This window comes from Leopardus geoffroyi, chromosome D3, assembly GCF_018350155.1.
Source record: "Leopardus geoffroyi isolate Oge1 chromosome D3, O.geoffroyi_Oge1_pat1.0, whole genome shotgun sequence".
NCBI lineage: Eukaryota > Metazoa > Chordata > Mammalia > Carnivora > Felidae > Leopardus > Leopardus geoffroyi.
Window position 1 is genome coordinate 30,403,086 of NC_059339.1, and position 18,801 is coordinate 30,421,886.

An 18,801-nucleotide genomic window follows, 5' to 3' on the forward strand; every position below is an offset into this window, starting at 1 on the left:
GTTACTAGATTTACTCAAACTCTTCAGGGGAGAGTTTAGGCTTGTAAAAAAAAAAATTGAAACTTCCTCAGGGCACTGTGATTCCCCACCACGATTCTAGCTGAGAGCTGGTGCAGCAGACAATCACATCAGTCTCATGTATGTGGCCAACTCCCTCTATCATTTGAAGATTTAGCCAAAAGAATGACTTATCAAAACTGCATTTAATTTCCCTGAGCAGAGGTAGAACAGGGACTAAATGTAAAGTCAAAATGCAACTTGATTTCATTACTTTTAAACTTCTTACTTCCCATCAAGATATTCTAGATTTCAGAACAGAGTTTAGACTCTTATCTAAGTGGCTGTTTCTGCCAGAATAGGATTATATGACAGTTAATTATGTGTTCTTTCCTCTCCTTGCCCACTTCATCAACCACCTGTTCACTGCCAATCTGATTTCCTCTGAGTCCTCCTACACTTGGTCTCTAGGCAGGTTTACAACTCACTCTTTCCCTAAGTAACAATTATTCCCCTCGAAAATTGAAGACTCCTTGACTAAACATATAAACTGAAGGGGGAAAAAAAACAATAAAACAAACAGCCTCTTCTTGTTATTTTCTCTCACTTGCCAAATTTCCAAATTGGCCCACTTAGTTCTGACTGCTCCCTCCCTCCTTTCCCCTTTTTCCTCTTAAGCCTTGGCCAATAAAAGATAAATCCCATTTTTATAAATCACTTTTCTATCAAATGTGAACTTGTCAACAGCAGCAATATTTTTTATTGTAAAATGCATTTGTTTTCTTTGAGTTTTAAGACAAAGCCTAGGGCAAATTTTACTTTCCTGTGTTGTTTTTCACTAATAAAAAAAAAATTGGATGGGAAAAAATATTTGAAAACAAAATAAGTTTTACGTTTAACAAATATATTGTTTTCATAAGTATTTGCCATAAATACATAAAACAAAGCAGTATTCTCTAATGTTTCTTTAGAAGTATCCTTATTTAAAATGAAATCTTAGGGGTGCCTAGGTGGCTCAGTTGGTAGAGCATCCAACTTCGACTCAGGTCTTGATCTCATGGCTCATGAGTTCATGCCCTGCATTGGGCTCTGTGCTGACAGCTGGGAGCCTGGAGCCTGCTTCAGATTCTGTGTCTCCCACTCTCTCTCTCTGCCCCTCTCCCACTCTTGTTCTGTCGCTGTCTCTCTCTCTCAAAAATAAATAAAAAAATAATAAGAAGGAAGAAAGAAAGAAAGAAAGAACAAAAGAAAGAAAGAAAGAAAGAAAGAAAGAAAGAAAGAAAGAAAGAAAGAAATCTTAGATAAGTAAGTTATTTCCAAATATTTTCATTCAGGGAATACTTGAACTTCCAAATACGTAAAATTGACCCTACCCGGGTCAACCAAGGGTGTTCCTTCAGGGGCTTCAGCAGTGAGAGGTAATGCATGTCAAAGAAAAGGCAGGCGGGCCAGCAAGTGTGGCCATCATCTACTCCCCATGTACAGCTACAACCCTGCTGAGGAGCTACACAAGGTTGAGCGGGAGCTACTCTCTGATTTGGGACACCCCAACATGGTACATGGTTGGCCGAGTGGCTACCAACACAAGTAGATGCCTTTGCTGGATGTCAAGACATGACCTGACCCCAATGCCCTCATCTTCAGAGCACCGGGGCCTGCAGTGCCCAGCACCTACAACCTGCTGCTTTCTCCTCCTGCTTGCACACATCCAAGCTCTCCCTGCTGGGTCTGGGTCTCCATTCCTCCTCCCACCTATCCCCAGCAGCACCCCTTGCCTAAGCTCCTGCATAGCACCCAGCCTCCATCATCACCTCACTCCCCTCACTAGACCTTTAGTCCTTTATGGGCTCTGAGACTACCATCCACTTATAGGCACTAATGGAAACATTTTCTTTCTGGGGTGGAAGGGTGGCTGGGAGATACAACTTTGCCCTTTCTGTGGGCACTACCTTTTTCTAGCCCTCCCTGACTTGGCATTGGAGTTATTTCCATGATGACAGGGCCTGATGGATAGAATTCAGTGAGTGTGTGTGTGTGTGTGTGTGTGAAATAAAACATTTGGAGGCTAAAATATTCATGTATATATATAAAATTTCAAATAATGTATAAATTAGTTCTTTACCTTATTTCTTGCTTCAGTATTCGCATTGTATAGCAGCAGCTTCTCTATTATGGATATATTATCACCAAAGGCCGCATAGTGGAGAGCAGTGTTGCCACTCACATCCCTAATATTTGGATCGGCACCGTTTTCCAATAGTATGTTTACACATTCCTCTTCCTGGCACTGTACGGCCTGTCAGTGATATGCCAAGAAACAGAGTGTAAATTCTGAGAATTTAAAGTAAGCATGCCACAGGTTTCACCGATTCGTTTTGTTTCAAGGCAATAACTTCATTTCATTCTAAGGAATGACCTCAAATCCATCTCAGGCAGACATAGCTGCTACTACACACCTTCATGAGAGCTGTCCTGTTTTCATGATCACAGAGGTTAAGATGGCATTTCCTCTCTACTAGGAGGGTCACCACTTCTGGGTGGCCATTGGCACAGGCCAAATGGAGAGCAGTCCTAAAAAAGTGAGAGGACTTTTTAGGAAATCATAGTGCACTCTCTCAAAACTTGCAGTTAATTCAGGAAATTGTAAACATTAAGTAGCATGTTATTCCTATGCCTCCAAAACAAAGATTCAGTTTTCCTCTGGAGAAAGTACAATATTTAGTAGTGATTACTCATCACACTAATAAAAGAGCAGCCTGTTTGAAGAGAAAGAGCACGACCTCGGGATTCAGCTGCACTAGGGTTTCAATCCTAGTTTAACTCTGTCACTCACTAGTTATTGCTTAGACTTATCCTCAATGTCCTCAACAAAAGGGGATAAAAATAGTAGTTGTCTCGGGTCACCTGGCTAGCTCAGTCTGAAGAGCATGTAACTCTTGATCTCAGGGTCGTGAGTTTGAAGCCCCACAGTAGGTGTAGAGATTACAAAAAAAAAAAAAAAAAAAAAAAAAAAAAAAAAAAAAATGATCATAACAAAATGAAATGAAATGAAATGAAATAAAATAAAATAAAATTCATAGTAGTTATCTCACAAGACCTCGTTGTGATGCTTAAGTGAGGATCTATGCAAGTATTTAGAACACTTCCTAGCACAAATAACATCTCAATAGTTGTTGGGTAGTATAATTTTTACCATTACTACTGCTTTACATAGACAACACTTCAGTTAGGTACCTTGATACAATTACACCTACTTTGCAGACATGTTTTAAGGATTAGCAAGAATACTGCATTCCAATGATTCTAAGATGCTCATTTTGTCACATGTTAATATCTCTGACATTGGAATGCAATTTATACCTCAAAATGTCTTACAACTGTAACTGGCAGGACTTTAAAAAAAAATTATTGGTACATAAAATAGTGGGACACCATAGAATCTTGGTGCCTTCCATTATGTGAAATGATGGTATATACAATAGGTCTATTGCAGTTCTAGTCATATGATTGGCATTTAAATAAATTTTAGTTCTGAAAAGCATTATAGGAAAAGAGGACTAAATTAACCAAAGGAAAACATTTTTAAGGACTTCTTACTTTGCCTCTCAAGAAAGTTTAAGCCAAAGGAAACTCAGGATTCCAATGACCAGGACCAGCTCATTTTATTAAATATTGAGGTCTACAGATTGTACGAAAATCAAGTATTTCCAATGATCAATATTAGTACTTACTCCTCTCATAAATTTCAAAAGGGCAGGTAAAGGTTATCTTTTACAATTTCCTATCTCCAGAAACTTTGAAAGGAAGGAGAAAAACTTCCATTGAGATTAAGTCCTAATACTTCAATGTAAAATTTCTCATCTTAGGGGTGCCTTGCCGGTTCAGTCAGTAGAGCATAGGACCTTGATCTCAGGGTTGTAAATTTGCCCCACGATGGGTATAGAGATTACTTAAATATAAAATCTGGTGCAGAGCCTGCTTTACATGCTCTGTCCCTCCTCTCCCTGTCCCCCTCCCCCTGCTCACGCTTTCACCCTCAACAATAAACAACACTTCAAACATAAAGTAAACAAGATAACAGCTGGAGCACCTGGGTGGCTCAGTCTGTTAAGCGTGCAGCTCTTGATTTGGGCTCAAGTCACGATCTCATGTTCACTGGCTCAAGCCCCGTGCTGGGACTCTTTGAAAAGTGTATTGGAAAAGTTCCTGCTTTCAGCACGGGGTCTGCTTGGCATTCTCTCTCTGTCCCTCCATTCCCCCCACCCCCCACCCCCACCCCACCCCTCTCAAAAAATAAATAAATAAACTTCAAAAAATAAAATCTTTAGAAAATAAATCAATAAAATTTCTCATCCTGCTCATACTGTGCAAAATGAAGTCTTTGAGAACAAAAGGATCTTGGGTAGAGTATGTCCGCTATAGAATATATGTGCAGGTTCTAGTTGATAAATAAATGGATGGAAAGAGTGGATAAATACAGTTGGAGAGTTCAACAGTTTTAAAGAAAAGGTATATAAAGGCAAGCATACTTCTGAAACAGTAAATAATCACTTATATTTGCTAGGTCTTATTTTTTTTCATAAGCACACAACTAAGATATTTTATTTTCATGACTACTATAAATCATTTACCTATGACATGTAATAAAGCTACCTATAACAGAAAACATATGTATATGCTTAATATATGCATAATAAAATCTACAAGTGCAAATAAAAATACTCCCTTTACTTCTGAAGAGGCCAAAAGTTGTCCAGATATGCCAATCCTCAAAAAACATTTTAATTAACTCATTTTTCTTATTTTACATCCAAAAATATTTTTTAACACAAAGTGAGAAATTATTTTTATGTATATAAGATTCATATTCTTGCTCTTCTCCAGGATTACTTCAACGATAATAAACCCTTTCTGTTGATACTAAACTTTTAATAGGACCTTTATACACCTTTTCCTGTAGAAAGCACAGATTTTCTTTGAAGGAAAAGAAACATGCATGTAAATACAAAGGTTCAGAAATCACACATGTCATCACGTTTTGTGCATTTTGGGGCTTAACATAAAACCATAGTCTGCTTGTGTGTACCTATGATCACACTGATTTTTGTTCTCACTTAATGATCAACTAAAGCAGAGCTCTGCGTCTCTGTGTATACCTATTATCTATGCCACCTTCAATGATCACATATCCATCTTATGGATGTAATGCCATTTACTTATAAAAGCCATTATACGAGTTCTTCTTAATACATTGCTATTTTAAATAGTGCTGAGAAAAGCAAAATGTATGTCATTTATCACTAGTGATTTCCTAAAGATATTTTAGTAGAAATAAAATTGATGGGTAAAAGGAATACATAATTTTTCAATGTGGTACTTACACCAACTTGTCTATTGGAAAGTCGAAAACAACTTAAACTCTAAGCGGCAGTATAAGCACCATCACTCTATTTTCACAAAGGTTGTAGATGGAAAACGGTATTTCAGTCCCTTTTTAACTTAAATTTCTTTTTTCCCAGGGACGCTATATTTCCCTATGTCCACTTGTCCCTTGAAGATATGCAAAGAAGTACTTTGCATGATTTCAAATTACAGATTGTTGTCCGTTTTGATTTCAAAGACTTCCCTGTAAAACGAAGATATGTCCTGTTGTCTGATACAAATATGTTGTAAATATTTGCAAGTGCATTGTCTTTTATTATAATAATATTATTTTCTGATAGAGACTTTTAGGTTTTTATGTTGCTAAACCAATCTCCAGAAATCTTGATTTAAAATTTTTTTTTAATATTTATTTATTTTTGGGAGACAGAGACACAGCGTGCAAGCAAGGGAGGGGCAGAGAGAGAGGGAGACACAGAATCTGAGCTGTCAGCACAGAGCCTGAAGTGGGGCTCGAACCCACAAAGCACGGGATCATGACCTGGGCCAAAGTCAGACCGCTCAACCGACTGAGCCACCCAGGGGCCCCAATTTTTTTTGAGAGGGAGAAATAGAGAGAGCGGGAGAGAGAGAGAGAGAGAGGGAGAGAAAGAGAGAGAGAGAGGCAAAACAGAATCCCAAGCATGTTCCACATTGACAGCAGGGAGCCCGGCGAAGGGCTTGAACCCACCAACCCCTGAGATTATGACCTGAGCCGAAATCAAGAGTCAGAGGCTTAACTGACTGAGCCACCCAGGCACCCCCCCCCCAAAAGTCTTGTTTTCAAGTCATTTTTAGGATGCTAAAGAGGCATTTGTGGGTTTCTTTTCTGTTACTTTTCTTATTTTGCATATTACAATTTTTAAATTTATATCCCATCTGGAACTTATTTTAGGGAGATAAAATTCTAATAAGTTTTCTCCAAATTGGCCGTTTCTCCACTACTTATGAATAATTCACCTTTTCCTACTAATATGAAAGGTCACCAGTATCAAATTTTAAAGTCTTATGTATATTTGAGCGTTGGTCATGTTCTACTCTGCACCACTCCTTTATCTGTCTTTTCAGCTGTTTGTAAATGAATAATTTGCGGAAATTTCAGGTACATTTGGATATCTGGAAGGGCAAATCTACCTCCTATATAAAAACATAAGGTCTTAGGTTAATTCCAGTTCGTTAACATACAGTGTTCTATCAGTTTCAGATGTACAAGACAGCGAGTCCAAAAATTTCCTTAATGACATCACAAGAAGAGCATGTGTAGCTCAAAATTCGTAAAACCAGGATGCTTTCAATTTGCTTTACCCAGAACTGACAAATACAGGAAGGGTACACATTTTGAGAAAAAGGAGTCCTCCTATTCAGAGCCATCTTCCACTTCAAAATGTCCTTCCCAGGTCCCTCAGTAAATAGCACACATACCTAAGTGTACACAGACATAAACTGGATACTGGATTTTGTCCCAAGAATTTCTAGCCCAGAAGTTGATTACAGGAATTATTTCTCCCATTATGCACTTTTCTATGTATGACGTTATGGTATGAAGATGAGTCCATTAAAAACAACATGTTGTCGACACTTAATTTCGTGTGTATTACTATTGAAATTTGGGTAAATCACGTCAAACTTGAGAGCCAAGTGGTCTATTCAGGAATTAACGAGTACGTGCCAGGGCAGCTGAAGATTTTGTTTTTGCCGCTCACGCTGTCGGCCTGGGTGCTAGACCACGTAGGGTTCCCACGACCGAGGGGCAGCAGGACCTCAGAAGGGAAGAGAACCCAGCTCCCCGAGGGAGGGCTCCGATGCACAGGTAGAGCTAGGCCAGGTGTGCTCTTCTCCCAGGTCCGTCCCGCCTCCTCCCTGCCAGCCTCCAAGCCCCTATTACCTGTTCATCTTGTCTCTATCATCCACGCCATTTTCCCCCCCAAACAGAATCTGCTGCACTTTCGCTACGTTGCCCACGCAGGCAGCCTTGTGGATCTTTCCGAGATCTCTGTCTCGGACGTGGTAACCCAACAGCAAGTTGTCAGTTCTATTATTCTCCTGCCCAACGCCCCTGCCCTGCCTCTGCAAGCCAGAAGCGGAGCCCAAGGGCCACAGGCCTTTCTCCCTCCCGGACCCCCAAACCCTCTTCATTGCGAAGCCTGCGGGCTCCACAGAGACTTCACCCCGCCCTCCCTTTCCACTACCTCCCGAGCCCAACACTAGCGCCGGAGATAGGCCAAACCCGCCTGGCCACAACACCCCAGCAGTGAGGATCCGCGTTTGGGTAGCTGCCACTTCTCAGTAACCGGCGGCAAGCAATACGGCCAAACACAAGCGCGCTTGCGCACTTCAGAAGAGGCAATCACTGCGCATGCGCACAGAGGCCTAACTGTCAACGGTACCCACAGCTCCCACGCGCCCCCCCCCCCCCACGCCCAGCGCGGCGCAGCGAATGGAGGGGAGGGGGCTCCGGTGGGGGGTGGGGCGGGGGCCCAAGCCGCGGAACCCAGCGGGAGCCAGCACCTCTGCTCGCCACGCTCCGGTGTCGCCTCGGCACCCTTCTCGCCCCACGCGCGCCTCCGGGGGGCCCCTCCCCCGCGCCGCAGCCCTGGGTGCAGCCAGGCGGCCGTGCCTGGACCGCGGGAAGGGGTGGAGGTGGGGGCGTGAGGCGGGGATAGGGACCGGGCCCGGCGACGCCCGCGAAGACTGGAGTCCGCTGCAGCCGCCACCGGATCCCGGGATGGGGCGAGAGGCTGCGCCGGAAGCCAGCATCTCCCAGCCTGGGGCTCGTGGGCCGCGGAGCCAACGCCGCCGCCGCCTCCGCTGCTGGAGGCAGCGGCTGGAGATGGGTGAGTTGACCCTGGCGTCCCGGGGGACCCGCACTGCAGCCCCTCTATCCACGCACTCCTGGCCCTGCGCCTCCATCTCCGTGCTCCCGGCACAACCCCCACCCCACGCTGTCAGGGCTCCCACAGCCCTCTCCCTCCCTGAGAGTGACCCCAGGTGCCAGAGCGGGAGCCCCAGGCCCTGGGGTTGGGCGCTTCGAGACAGGGAGGTGGGGGCGGGATGCCAGGAAGACTACTCGGCTCCGACGCGCCCCCACCCAGGCCCAGCGCAGTGCAGCGAACGGAGGGGAGGGTGCTCCAGTGGGGGTGGGGGGGGTGGGGGGGTGCCCAAGCGGCGGAACCCAGCGAGAGCCAGCACCTCTGCTCGCCGTGCTCGGGTCTTGCCTGGGCACCCTTCTCGCCCCACGCTCGCCTCCCAGGGGGCCCCTTCCCCACGCCGCGTCCCGGGGTGCAGCCAGGCGGCAGTGCCTGGACCGCGGGAAGGGGTGGAGGTGGGGGCGTGTGGCGGGAATAGGGGCCGGCCAGGGGCCGCGACGCCCGCGATGCCGGGCGCCAGCCTCAGCCGCCGCCAGAGACTGAGATGGGGCAAGAGGCGGTGGCGGACGCCAGCATCTCTCTGCCGGGGGCCCTGGGGGCTGCGGAGCCGCCGCCGCCACCGTCCCCGCCGCTTCTGCCTCCGCTGCTGAGACCAGACTGGAGATGGGTGAGTTGACCCTGGCGTCCCGGGCGACCCGCGCCGCAGCCCCTCCATCCACGCACTCATGGCCCTCTGCCTCCATCTCAGCGCTCCGGGCCCAACACCCACCCCGCCAAGCCGTCAGGGCTTCCACAGCCCCCTCCCTCCTGAGTGTGACTCTAGGGGCGGGAGTGGGAGCCCCTGGACCGGGGGTTGTGGGCATCCAGACAGGGAGGTGGGGACGGGATTCCAGGGAGACTACTGGTCTCTGACGCCCCCTCCCCCAACCTGGCTGGCCCCAGGACCTTTCCCAGGCCCCAGAGGGCAAAGCCTCATGCCTTAGATCCCCTCCCTAGGCCTGGGCGGGGGGGGGGGGGGGGGGGGGGTGGCGTCCCCCAGGCGCGGGGCTCAAAAGGCGCTTTGTGCGCTGAGCCCCCCACCAACCAAGCCTCCGGTGCGGTTCCAGAACAGGGCGGGTGCGGAGGCTGGGACTGTGGCTGCTTGTGGGGACCAGGCGGAGGGGCATGGGGAGAGCACCCCTAGTCCTTTCCTTGGGGTTGGGGTTGGGGCGGGGGCGGGGCGCGGCGAGGCTCAGGCGCTTTTCACTGCACTGCCCAGGGTGGGGAAGGGAACTTGGCTGGGGGATGCGCTATCAATATCTGCAAATAGAGAGTTCTGGAAGCTGGGGTGGGAAGGAGAGCTTGGGTGTAAATGGGAACAGTGGCGCCTGAGCTGGGCGGGGTGCCACGAGAAGCAGAGGTGGGTCTCAGCCAGCCCTAGTAGCAGGAGGTCAGGTGACTCTCCTGGCTCTGGAAGACTCCCTAGAAGGCCTGTGGGCAGGAATACTACCCCAGAGAGACCCCCTCCATGGCCCCCCAGAGGTGGCACTGCCCCAACCCCATAGCACTCCTTGCCACTCCTGGGACAGCAGTCCTGACCTGCCTTGATGGGGAGCTGTGGATGCTGGCGGGTCACCTCCCCGGGCAGGGCAGGTACTCCTCCGGGCGCTGAGGAGATAGGCACAGGGTCTTGGGAAAGTTTGGAAGAGGTTCTGGCAGCCCAGGGAGGAGAGAGAAGTTGCTGGAAGAGTTGGCTTGCTCAGCACTGAAGGCAAGGGCACTCTAGGTAGAGGCAATGGCTGGAGCAGAGGCTGTGAGATGTGAGCGCCTGGTCGGGGTGGAGAGTTGTGGAAGGGGGGGGCTGGTCAGGCACGGGAGTGACCCACGTGAACGAAGGGAAGGAGGGCCAGGTGGAGGTGAGGTGTCAGGCCATCCCAGCAAGCTGGCACAAGCAAGCTCCCAAGGACAGCGAGGCACTGATGGGGTGGGCAGTGCTGGCATCTGGCTCAGCAGGCCCTCTGGAGTCTGCCCAGGGTCCCTGCTGTGGTCAGGACTACTTGGCCCACATCTGCCGGTGGTTGGACCACCCCAAGCATGTCCGCTTTCTGAGTCTCAGTGTCCACATGTGTCAAATGGGGAGACTCCTCCACAGGGTTGTGGGGAGGTCTGCATGAGGTGATGAGTGTAGGGAGCCCAGCACCTGAGAAGGCCTCGGGAAATCCTTGGCCTCTGTGCCAGTGTGCCAGTGTGTGTACCTGGAAAACGGGGGCGTTGATGTCAGCTGGTGTGCCAGGCTCACTTTACCCGGTGGCGATGAGGATCCTGTGAGGGCTGGATGTGACCCGGGGAAGCCAGGGGCAGGGGGCACTGCAAGTCCGTGTGCTCATGCTATTCTGGAAGTAGAGAGAAGCAGTGGGCGGTGGCCGGGGCGGGGTGGTCCTCCTTGTGCCCCTATGGGCACCTTAGCCATGGCATTCAACGGACGCTGCTGTGTTCCCCAAGGCCAAAGCCTCTTTGTTCTCCATGCTGCACGATGCACCCCTTCCTGCTAGTCAGCCCTAGCTCTGCACATGGGGGACCAGGGCTCCCTTCCAGAAGGGTCTTTAGACACTGAGACCAACAAACACAATATCTTTCTGTGAGGGGCACTGTCATGGGCAGCCGGGTGGAGAGGACACAGACCTTAGCCCCAGGAGAATGGAATGTAGTTGGGCAGCAAAAACAGTCAGGTCTCCATGGTCTTGCGTAGCCCTGTGCTGACTGCTTAGGGGTGTGTGTGGGTGTGTGTGTGTGTGGGGGGGGGGGGGTTGGGAGTTGCAATAATTGCACCATGGGACAGTCAAGGGCAGAAGTGAAAAGCAAGGACTCCAGATCCAGTGGCCCAGGTTCAAATCTCAACTCTGCCACTTCTCACTGTGTGAACGTGGACTGGTGACTGCCTCTCTGTGCCTCTGTTTCCTTGCCTCTAAAATGGGAACGAGGCCCACTAGTGCTATTTGAACAGCTCGGTTCAGTTTCTAGTGGGCATTTACGCCCCGTTTTCCAGAATGGGTCTCCCAGTTCACCCCTGCCTCCTGGAAGACTACACAGCCTGCTCCGGTAGGCTGTCGTCTTCCTTTTGTGTGTGAGTCCCTATAGGCGGGGCCTGCCTTTCTGTGTCCGTTGCTTGGGCAGGGGGCAATGGTGTGCTGGCAACAGGCCCTCTGGGAGAAAAAGGTACCTGATCAACAGCGTTGGCAGGTTTCCATGGCGTAAATCTTCCGGCAAGGCCCATTTGAGGCTACCAACAGCTTCACCATCTTGCAGTGGGAGCTGGTCCATGCCAGCTTTAGCACCCAGGCATTCAGTAGGTGCTTAATAAATGATGGTTGAATAAGGAGAGAAGGCTCCAAAGACTTGGAGAGCTGCCAGGCCATACCGTAGCTGAGAGAGGGAGGCATCAGACAGGCTGAGGCCAGGACAAGAGACCACTCTGAATAAGTAACCCGTGGTGAGATGGAGGGCAGAGGGGAAGGAGGACTGGTGTCCTCCCTTCCTGGGAACCTCTGCACCTCTGACCCTGCGTCACTTCTGCTCTGGATCCTCTTGACCTTGGCCTGGTTTGGGCCGTCTGTCTGCACAGAATGACCTAGCTGGATCCCAAGCATTAACCTGACAGAGCTCTGAGAAATGGTCCAGACGGGCCTCAAACGTCAGATTCTATTCCCTTGCTTATGCTGTTCCCTCTGCCTGAATGTCTGTTCCACCCACCTCTTCCTATGTGCCCTGAAACTCTGTCACCCTTCAAAAGCCTCCTCCACCCCAAATCCCACAGACCCTTCTCCCCTTCTGCTGTTTCTCTGGCCTTACAGCCCCTCTCGTGTGCACCCTGCCTGCCCATAAAAATATTAGTAGCTAACATTGCATCTGTACAGCAACCTGTGATAGAGGTACCGTGATAATCCCTTTTGTAGATGGGGGAATGGAGGCTCTGTCTTGTTAACGACCACCCATCCTTTGCCTCTCGGCTTGAGCATCCGTTCGTTGTGCAGGGAGGCTCCTTGCTGTGGGCTGGGCAGAGCACCACTTCTCTTTCTTCGGTGTGTTTGCTGTGGCGTGTTCCACTAGGCCGTGAGTTCCCTATCCTATAGGAGCTTGAATGAATGACTGAATGAATGGATGCATGAAAATGAATGAGTGAGTGACTGACTTTCAGCCCCAGGGAGCATCCCTGTTCTTTTACCCATTCCTCCTCCCTTTCTATCCCTGTGGGAAGAGACCGACCCTCCAGAGGGCAGCCTCACACCATGGAGGGATGGTCACAGGGACCCTGCTTAGCCACACCTGCCAGAAGGGAAGGGGAAGTGAGGCTTTGGGCGGGGCTGAAAGCAGGCATGGTAGAAGGGTAGTGGACCAGCCTCCTGTGGTCTAGAGCGGGGCTGACATGGGCCCACAGCCCTGCCTGTAACCCAGGAAGTTAACGGGGTCCCAAAATACTTTTCCTTGCACCGCCCCAAGTGGAAATTCCCCTGTTGGCCCACTTATTTTCATTTTATCTAGAGAAATAAAGTTGGAAATAATCATTCACACACCCTAATTACTCCGTTGCTTTCTGAATTTAGAGCCGGTTTGGCTCTAGACTTTGGCTCCTGCTGAAGGAGGAATCCCCTGGGAGGGGCAGGGTGAGGGCCAAGGCAGGAGGCCAGAGTCTGCGCTGACACTGGGGCCTCCTCAGGGTCTGCCCTCCAGTTGCCCTCTCCTAGCAGGCTGGGAACTTCCCAGAAGCAGCAGCCCAGATGGGGGTCTGAGCGAGGGAGGGTGGCCAGAGGCAGTCTCCAGGATTCTGGTTGACCGAGACCCATAATGGATGACTTCCCAGGCTGTTCTACCCCACCTGGACCTCTGAGTCATAATAATTTGCTGCTATTTATCGAGCACTTACTATGTGCTGGGCGCTGGGCCAAGCACTTTGTCTGCATCATCCCAGCTATGCCTGCTAACTTCCCTTGAAGCAGGTACTATTATTCTCCTCATTTGGCAGTTTGAGGGTGCCTGGGGGCTGGGCTCAGGGCCGGGAAGTGGTGGGGCACTGAGACAGGCCTCCCCGGCCATTTTTTTAAAATTTTTTTTAACGTGTATTTATTTTTGAGACAGAGAGAGACAGAGCATGAACAGGGGAGGGGCAGAGAGAGAGGGAGACACAGAATCTGAAACAGGCTCCAGGCTCTGAGCTGTCAGCACAGAGCCCGACGCGGGGCTCGAACTCACATACCACAAGATCATGACCTGGGCCGAGGTCAGACGCTTAACTGACCGAGCCACCCAGGCGCCCCTCCCCAGCCATTTTCATGCCCTAAAGCAGCCCCGAGGGCCTACGGAACCGGAGCTCCAGGTGGTGACCCGTGGGCCCCGACTGCTGGGGGCTGGGAGAGAATACAGGGAATGAAAATGAAGCATGTTGGCTGGAGGACCTGCCTGGGCTGCAGACCTTTCTGAGAGGCGAACTTGGGGACCAGGCAGCAGAACACAGAACCTGGAGAGTAGAACCCCGTGATCCAGACCAGAGAAGCAGGATCACGGAACTTAGAGGAGGAAGATGGAGCAGCAGACCTAGACTTTGGGCCTTCTAGAACCTGGAACACTCAAGTCGGCCGGAAGCTGGAAGATCCAGTCTGTGCCCCCGGTGGTCAGTGGGGGAAACTGAGGTCTGGCAGGAACGGGGAGGCCTTGAGCATTGGTGAGCTGCAGTGGCACGCAGGTGGTCTCTGCTGAGCCAGGACCTCCCCACAGCTCGCTGCTGCCTGACCTCGGGCGAGTCCTGTCCCCTCTCCAAACCTCAGGTTCCCCCTCTGTGAAATGGTCATGTGACGGTGAGACAAGATGGAGCATCTCACCTGGTGCTCAGGCTCTCCCGGCAAGCTAGTGGCATGGCTAAGGCCTGGACCCTGGCCACCTGACTCCTGAATGACTCTGTCCCCTTGTGGTGATGGTCTGGCCACTGCTGTTCCTTTCTCTTCTTTCTCACACTCAGTGGGACATTTGGGCACTTGCGGCCCTTTTCTGGAATGCTCTCGGGATCTAGTAGAGGGAAAAGACAATCAGAGGAGCAAGAACAGACTGGCGGCTCCATATGAAGGAGCAGGGGCCCGGTGCCTACAGCCCTGCATGGTGGCCTGTGCCATTTGGTGAGGGCTTCTCGAGTGTCCCCCAGTGGAGACGGTCGGGTCCTGAGCCGAGGGCGCCGCGGCCCCTCGAAGGCAGGGGTGGGCAGAGGTGGATTGGGAAGGGAAAAGAGAAAGGACTCATTGTTCCAGCTCCACGGAGGCTTCCCAGGTGCACCTGCTCCAGGCCACCTATCCTGAAGGAGGTGGACGACCTTGCTCGGGCTCCCAGAGAGCTGGAGCTGTAGGATCTGGGCCAGGAGCAGCCTGGTCACTTCCCCAGATCCCTGTGAGGCGGCGCTACCAGCCCCCGCTTTTCTGACTCCAAGAGAGCAGGATTCCAGAGTTGGGGGCGGGGGGCGTTGGGGCCAGGGTTCCAGCCCATCCTTTGAGCCAGCAGCAGCCAGGCATGGTGCCAGGCACTGAGCACCCAGGGGGGAACCGAGATCCCTTCCTGTTTCCCCTCCTTCCTTGCCGGGTCTCCTCGGGACCATCAGCCATCCTGCTCAGAGCGCTTGGAAGGCTGGAGTCCTTCCCCGTGGCTCTGCTCTCCACCACATCCCTCCCATTGTGGGGGACCCATCGAGTTCCTGTACATGAGCCACCTCATCGGGGTGTGCCTTGCCCAGGCAGGACTAGACTTTTTCGAACCCCAGACCAGTTCTGAGAGCCCAGCAGCACTGACTGAAGGTGCAGGTGTGTGGATTTGGGGGCGGTGGGGGGGGTGTCGTTTATTCATTCAACAGGCCAAGGTCAGCGCCTCCTTTGCATCAGGCTCTGTGCTGGGGCCCTAGGAGAGTTGGGCAGCACTGCCCAGTGTGGGGTGAGGAGCCCTGGGGGGCAGGCCAGGGGTGAGGCAGCTCAGTCCTTCCTCAGCCTGGGGGAAGTGCAGTTCAGCTGAGCCTCCCTGGGCAGGGAGTGAAAGATTCCACAGAAACTTGGAGCCTCCTAGAGGATTTGGACTTTATCCTGGGAGCAGGTGTTCCAAGCTGAGAGGGGCAGCATCAGATGTGGCTTTTGCTTGGCTCGTGGGGCTCAAGCCAGGAGCCCCTTCCCTGGCAAGGCTGCTGCTGTTGTCCGGGTGAGCGTGGATGGTGGCGCAGGCAGCGAGGGCCAGTGGCACAGGGGGCCAGGTGGGACGACAAGTACCTGGGCGTGGAAGAGACGTGCCTGGCGATGGGGAGCGCGAGGTCAGCGAGAAGCCAGATTCAGGATGACTGCCGGGCTCCTGGCCTGGGAGACTGGGTGGATGGTCACATCTCGGGTTATCAGCTCAGGTTTCGGGAAGCACTATTTGAGCGAGTTCTTTGTGGCTGGTTTTGCAGTGGAGGGTCCCAGGCAGGATGGGAGCCCACTCTGAGCCCAGGCCTCTGCCCTCCAGCTTGGCCCAGACCCCGCCGGGTCTGTTCCTCTCTCTCCCTTAACCCTGCAGGCACCTTAGCCTCTTGAGTGCCATGGCTGCACCTCGCAACTGTGCCCTGTCCACATGGGGGAGTGCCACTCCACCCCTGCTGCCTGGGTCCACTGGGACCACCCTCTGCCCTGGCTCCCCGACCCTGTGCTTTGATGTGTCTCATCCCCTCGCTGTGCAAGGGCATCCCCCCAACGCCTCAAGGTGCAGCTCCGGGACCAAAGCCTCTCCGCACTACAGCTTGAATCTGTCACCCTCCTGGCCCTGTGCTAGAGCAGGCTCCCTGAGGACAGAGGATGGCTGGGGCACACCCTCCCCTCCCCTCCCCCACCTCAGGCCTGTGGGCTAGAGATGGAGCTGAAGCTCCATGCTGAAGTGGCCCTTTGTACATTGTCCCCCTGGGGGAGGGGGAAGCCTGGTGGGAGGGGCTGCCACTGCCGGACACCCTGTGCTGATCTCAGCGGCACTGAGGATCCAGGTGGGGAGTGGGGGGGGGGGTGCGGGGGGGGGGTGGGTTCTCTGGGCCTGGGATCAGGGGAGAACACCCTGCCAGGTTGGGCTCGCACTGGCCTGGCCTGCCACCCCACACTAGACGGTACTTGTCACTCAGAGTCTGTCATCACTTCTCAGGCAAGGTGTGTCCTCAGGCAACAGTTGTTTTGGGAGCGCTGCTCCTGGCCAGGCTTTGTCCTAGGGGGTAGTGCGCCACCGCAACAGGTGACAGGTGACTGAGGCTTACAGGCTTAAGATGACCCTGCTCTCCTGTTGACATTCTGAGCGCCAGGGTGTGGGTGGGGGAGACAGACCAGGAACAGGTAAACAAGGAGCTGGCTAGCTTCCTCTGTGAGTGCTGGGGAGCAGAAGACCCGGGCGGGGACAGCCGCTGTAGCTGGAGGGCCAGGAGGGCCCCTCTGAGCAGGCAGCCACATTCCAGGCCAAGGAGTAGCCAGTGGGAGGACCCTGCGACGGAAAGGTGGGGACTGTGACTGGAGCCCAGTGGACGAGGGCGGCGAGGGCAGCAAAGATTCGAGGACCAGCTTGGCGGGGTCTGTGGGCCCAGAGAGGAGTTTGCATTTCATTCTGAGGGAGACTAGTGTGCGGGTGGGGTCGAGGGGAGGGGGGACGTGGCCTGGTGGGGACTTTGCAGTGACAGAATTTGTGGGGCCCAGTGCCAAATGAAAATGTAGGCCCCGAGGGGCGCCTGGGTGTCTCAATGGGTTAAGCATGCGACTCTTGATTTCTGCTCAGGTCAGGAGTCCAGGGTTATGGGATTGAGCCCTGCGTCTGGCTCCGCATCTAGCCCGGAGCTTGCTTAAGAATCTCTCTCTCTCTCTCTCTGCCCCCCTCCCCCACTCTTGTGTGCTCTCTCTCTCTCTCTCTCAGTCTCTCTCCCAAATAAAATAAAATAGGGGCACCTGGGTGGCTCACTTGGTGACCACTTCTGCTCAGGTCGTGATATCGAAGTTCGCGAGTTTGAGCTCTGCGTCGGGCTCTGTGCTGACAGCTCAGAGCCTGGAGCCTGCTTCAGACTCCGCATTTCCCTCTCTCTCTGCCCCTCCCCTGCTCATGCTCGGTCTCTCTCTCTCTCTCAAAAATAAACATAAAAAAATAAAATAAAATAATGAAAAAAACGAATGAAATCACAACTATATTCAGTTAATCTGAGAAATGCAAAGTTGGTTTAACATGAGCAAATAATGTAATTCCCCACGGTAACAAATACTTTATTTTATTTTTTTTAATTTTTACTTTTGTAATTTAATTTTTTATTTTTTAGAATTTACATGCAAATTAGTTAGCATAGAGTGAAACAATGATTTCAGGAGTAGATTCCTTAGTGCCCCTTGCCCATTTAGCCCATCCCGCCTCCCAATACCCCTCCAGCAACCCTCAGTTTGTTCTCCATATTGGTGAGTCTCTTCTGTTTTGTCCCCCTCCCTGTTTTTATGTTTGTTTCCCTTCCCTTATGTTCATCTGTTTTGTCTCTTACAGTCCTCATACGAGGGAAGTCATATGATTTTTGTCTTTCTCTGACTGACTAATTTCACTTAGCGTAATACCCTCCAGTTCCTTCCATGTAGTTGCATATGGCAAGATTTCATTCTTTTTGATTGCCGAGGAATACTCCATTGTATCTAGATACCACATCTTCTGTATCCTTTTATCCATCGATGGACATTTGGGCTCCTTTGCATACTTTGGCTATTGTTGATAGTGCTGCTATAGACATGGGGTGCATGTGTCCCTTAGAAACAGCACACCTGTATCTCGTGGATGAATGCCTAGTAGTGCAATTGCTGGGTCGTTGGGTAGTTCTATTTTTCGTGTTTGGAGGAAACTCCATACTGTTTTCCAGAGTGGCTGCACCAGCTTGCATCGCCACCAACAATGCAAAAGAGATCCTCCTTCTCCACACCCTCGCCAACATCTGTTGTTGCCTGAGTTGTTAATGTGAGCCATTCTGACAGGCGTAAGGTGGTAGCTCAGTGTGGTTTTGATTTGTATTTCCCTGATGACGAGTGATGTGGAGTATTTTTTCATGCGTCGGTTGGCCATCTGGATGTCTTCTTTGGAGAAGTGTCTACTCATGGCTTTTGCCCATTTTTTCACTGGATTATTTGTTGTTTGGGTGTTGAGTTTGAGACGTTCTTTGTAGATTTCGGATAGTAACCCTGTATCTGATATGTCATTTGCAAATACCTTCTCCTCTTCTGTCAGTTGCCTTTTCATTTTGCTGATTGTTTCCTTCGCTGTGCAGAAGGCTTTTAGTCTGATGAGGTCCCAGTAGTTCATTTTTGCTTTTGTATCCCTTGCCTCCGGAGACGTGTTGAATAAGAAGTTGCTGCGGCCAAGATCAAAGAGGTTTTTGCCTGCTTTCAACTCGAGGATTTTGATGGCTTCCTGTCTTGCATTGAGGTCTTCCATCCATTTTGAGTTTATTTTTGTGTATGGTGTAAGAAAGTGGTCCAGGTTCATTCTTCTGCAT

At 51.1% G+C, this 18,801-nt stretch overlaps 2 protein-coding genes and 1 long non-coding RNA gene across 16 annotated transcripts in view; 2 read left to right on the forward strand and 1 right to left on the reverse strand.

Moving 5' to 3' along the window:
* LOC123588114 (ankyrin repeat domain-containing protein 26-like) overlaps positions 1-7,726 on the reverse strand; it is a 116,030-nt gene extending 108,304 nt beyond the window's left edge. For 3 of the 13 annotated variants that reach the window (XM_045458409.1, XM_045458416.1, XM_045458415.1), the window contains exons 1-3: positions 7,304-7,725; positions 2,454-2,568; positions 2,120-2,293 (exon numbers count right to left, since the gene is read on the reverse strand). In XM_045458409.1, coding sequence (XP_045314365.1) covers positions 2,120-2,293; positions 2,454-2,568; positions 7,304-7,554 — 540 coding nt within the window. In that variant the 5' untranslated portion in view covers positions 7,555-7,725. Of the gene's footprint in view, positions 1-2,119; positions 2,294-2,453; positions 2,569-7,303 lie in introns of those variants that run through there. The other 10 variants (XM_045458417.1, XM_045458410.1, XM_045458408.1 and 7 more) reach the window with 6 other exon arrangements.
* LOC123588125 overlaps positions 483-18,801 on the forward strand; it is a 25,428-nt gene continuing 7,109 nt past the window's right edge. The window contains exons 1-3 of the long non-coding RNA XR_006707716.1: positions 483-496; positions 7,142-7,146; positions 12,232-12,236. This is a non-coding gene — a long non-coding RNA (uncharacterized LOC123588125). The remainder of the gene's footprint in view (positions 497-7,141; positions 7,147-12,231; positions 12,237-18,801) is intronic.
* Positions 7,856-18,801, forward strand: part of LOC123588118 (translation initiation factor IF-2-like) — an 18,659-nt gene continuing 7,713 nt past the window's right edge. The window contains exons 1-2 of one of the 2 annotated variants that reach the window (XM_045458426.1): positions 7,856-8,952; positions 12,218-12,834. In XM_045458426.1, coding sequence (XP_045314382.1) covers positions 7,856-8,935 — 1,080 coding nt within the window. In that variant the 3' untranslated portion in view covers positions 8,936-8,952; positions 12,218-12,834. Of the gene's footprint in view, positions 8,953-12,217; positions 12,835-18,801 lie in introns of those variants that run through there. The other variant, XM_045458427.1, reaches the window with a different exon arrangement.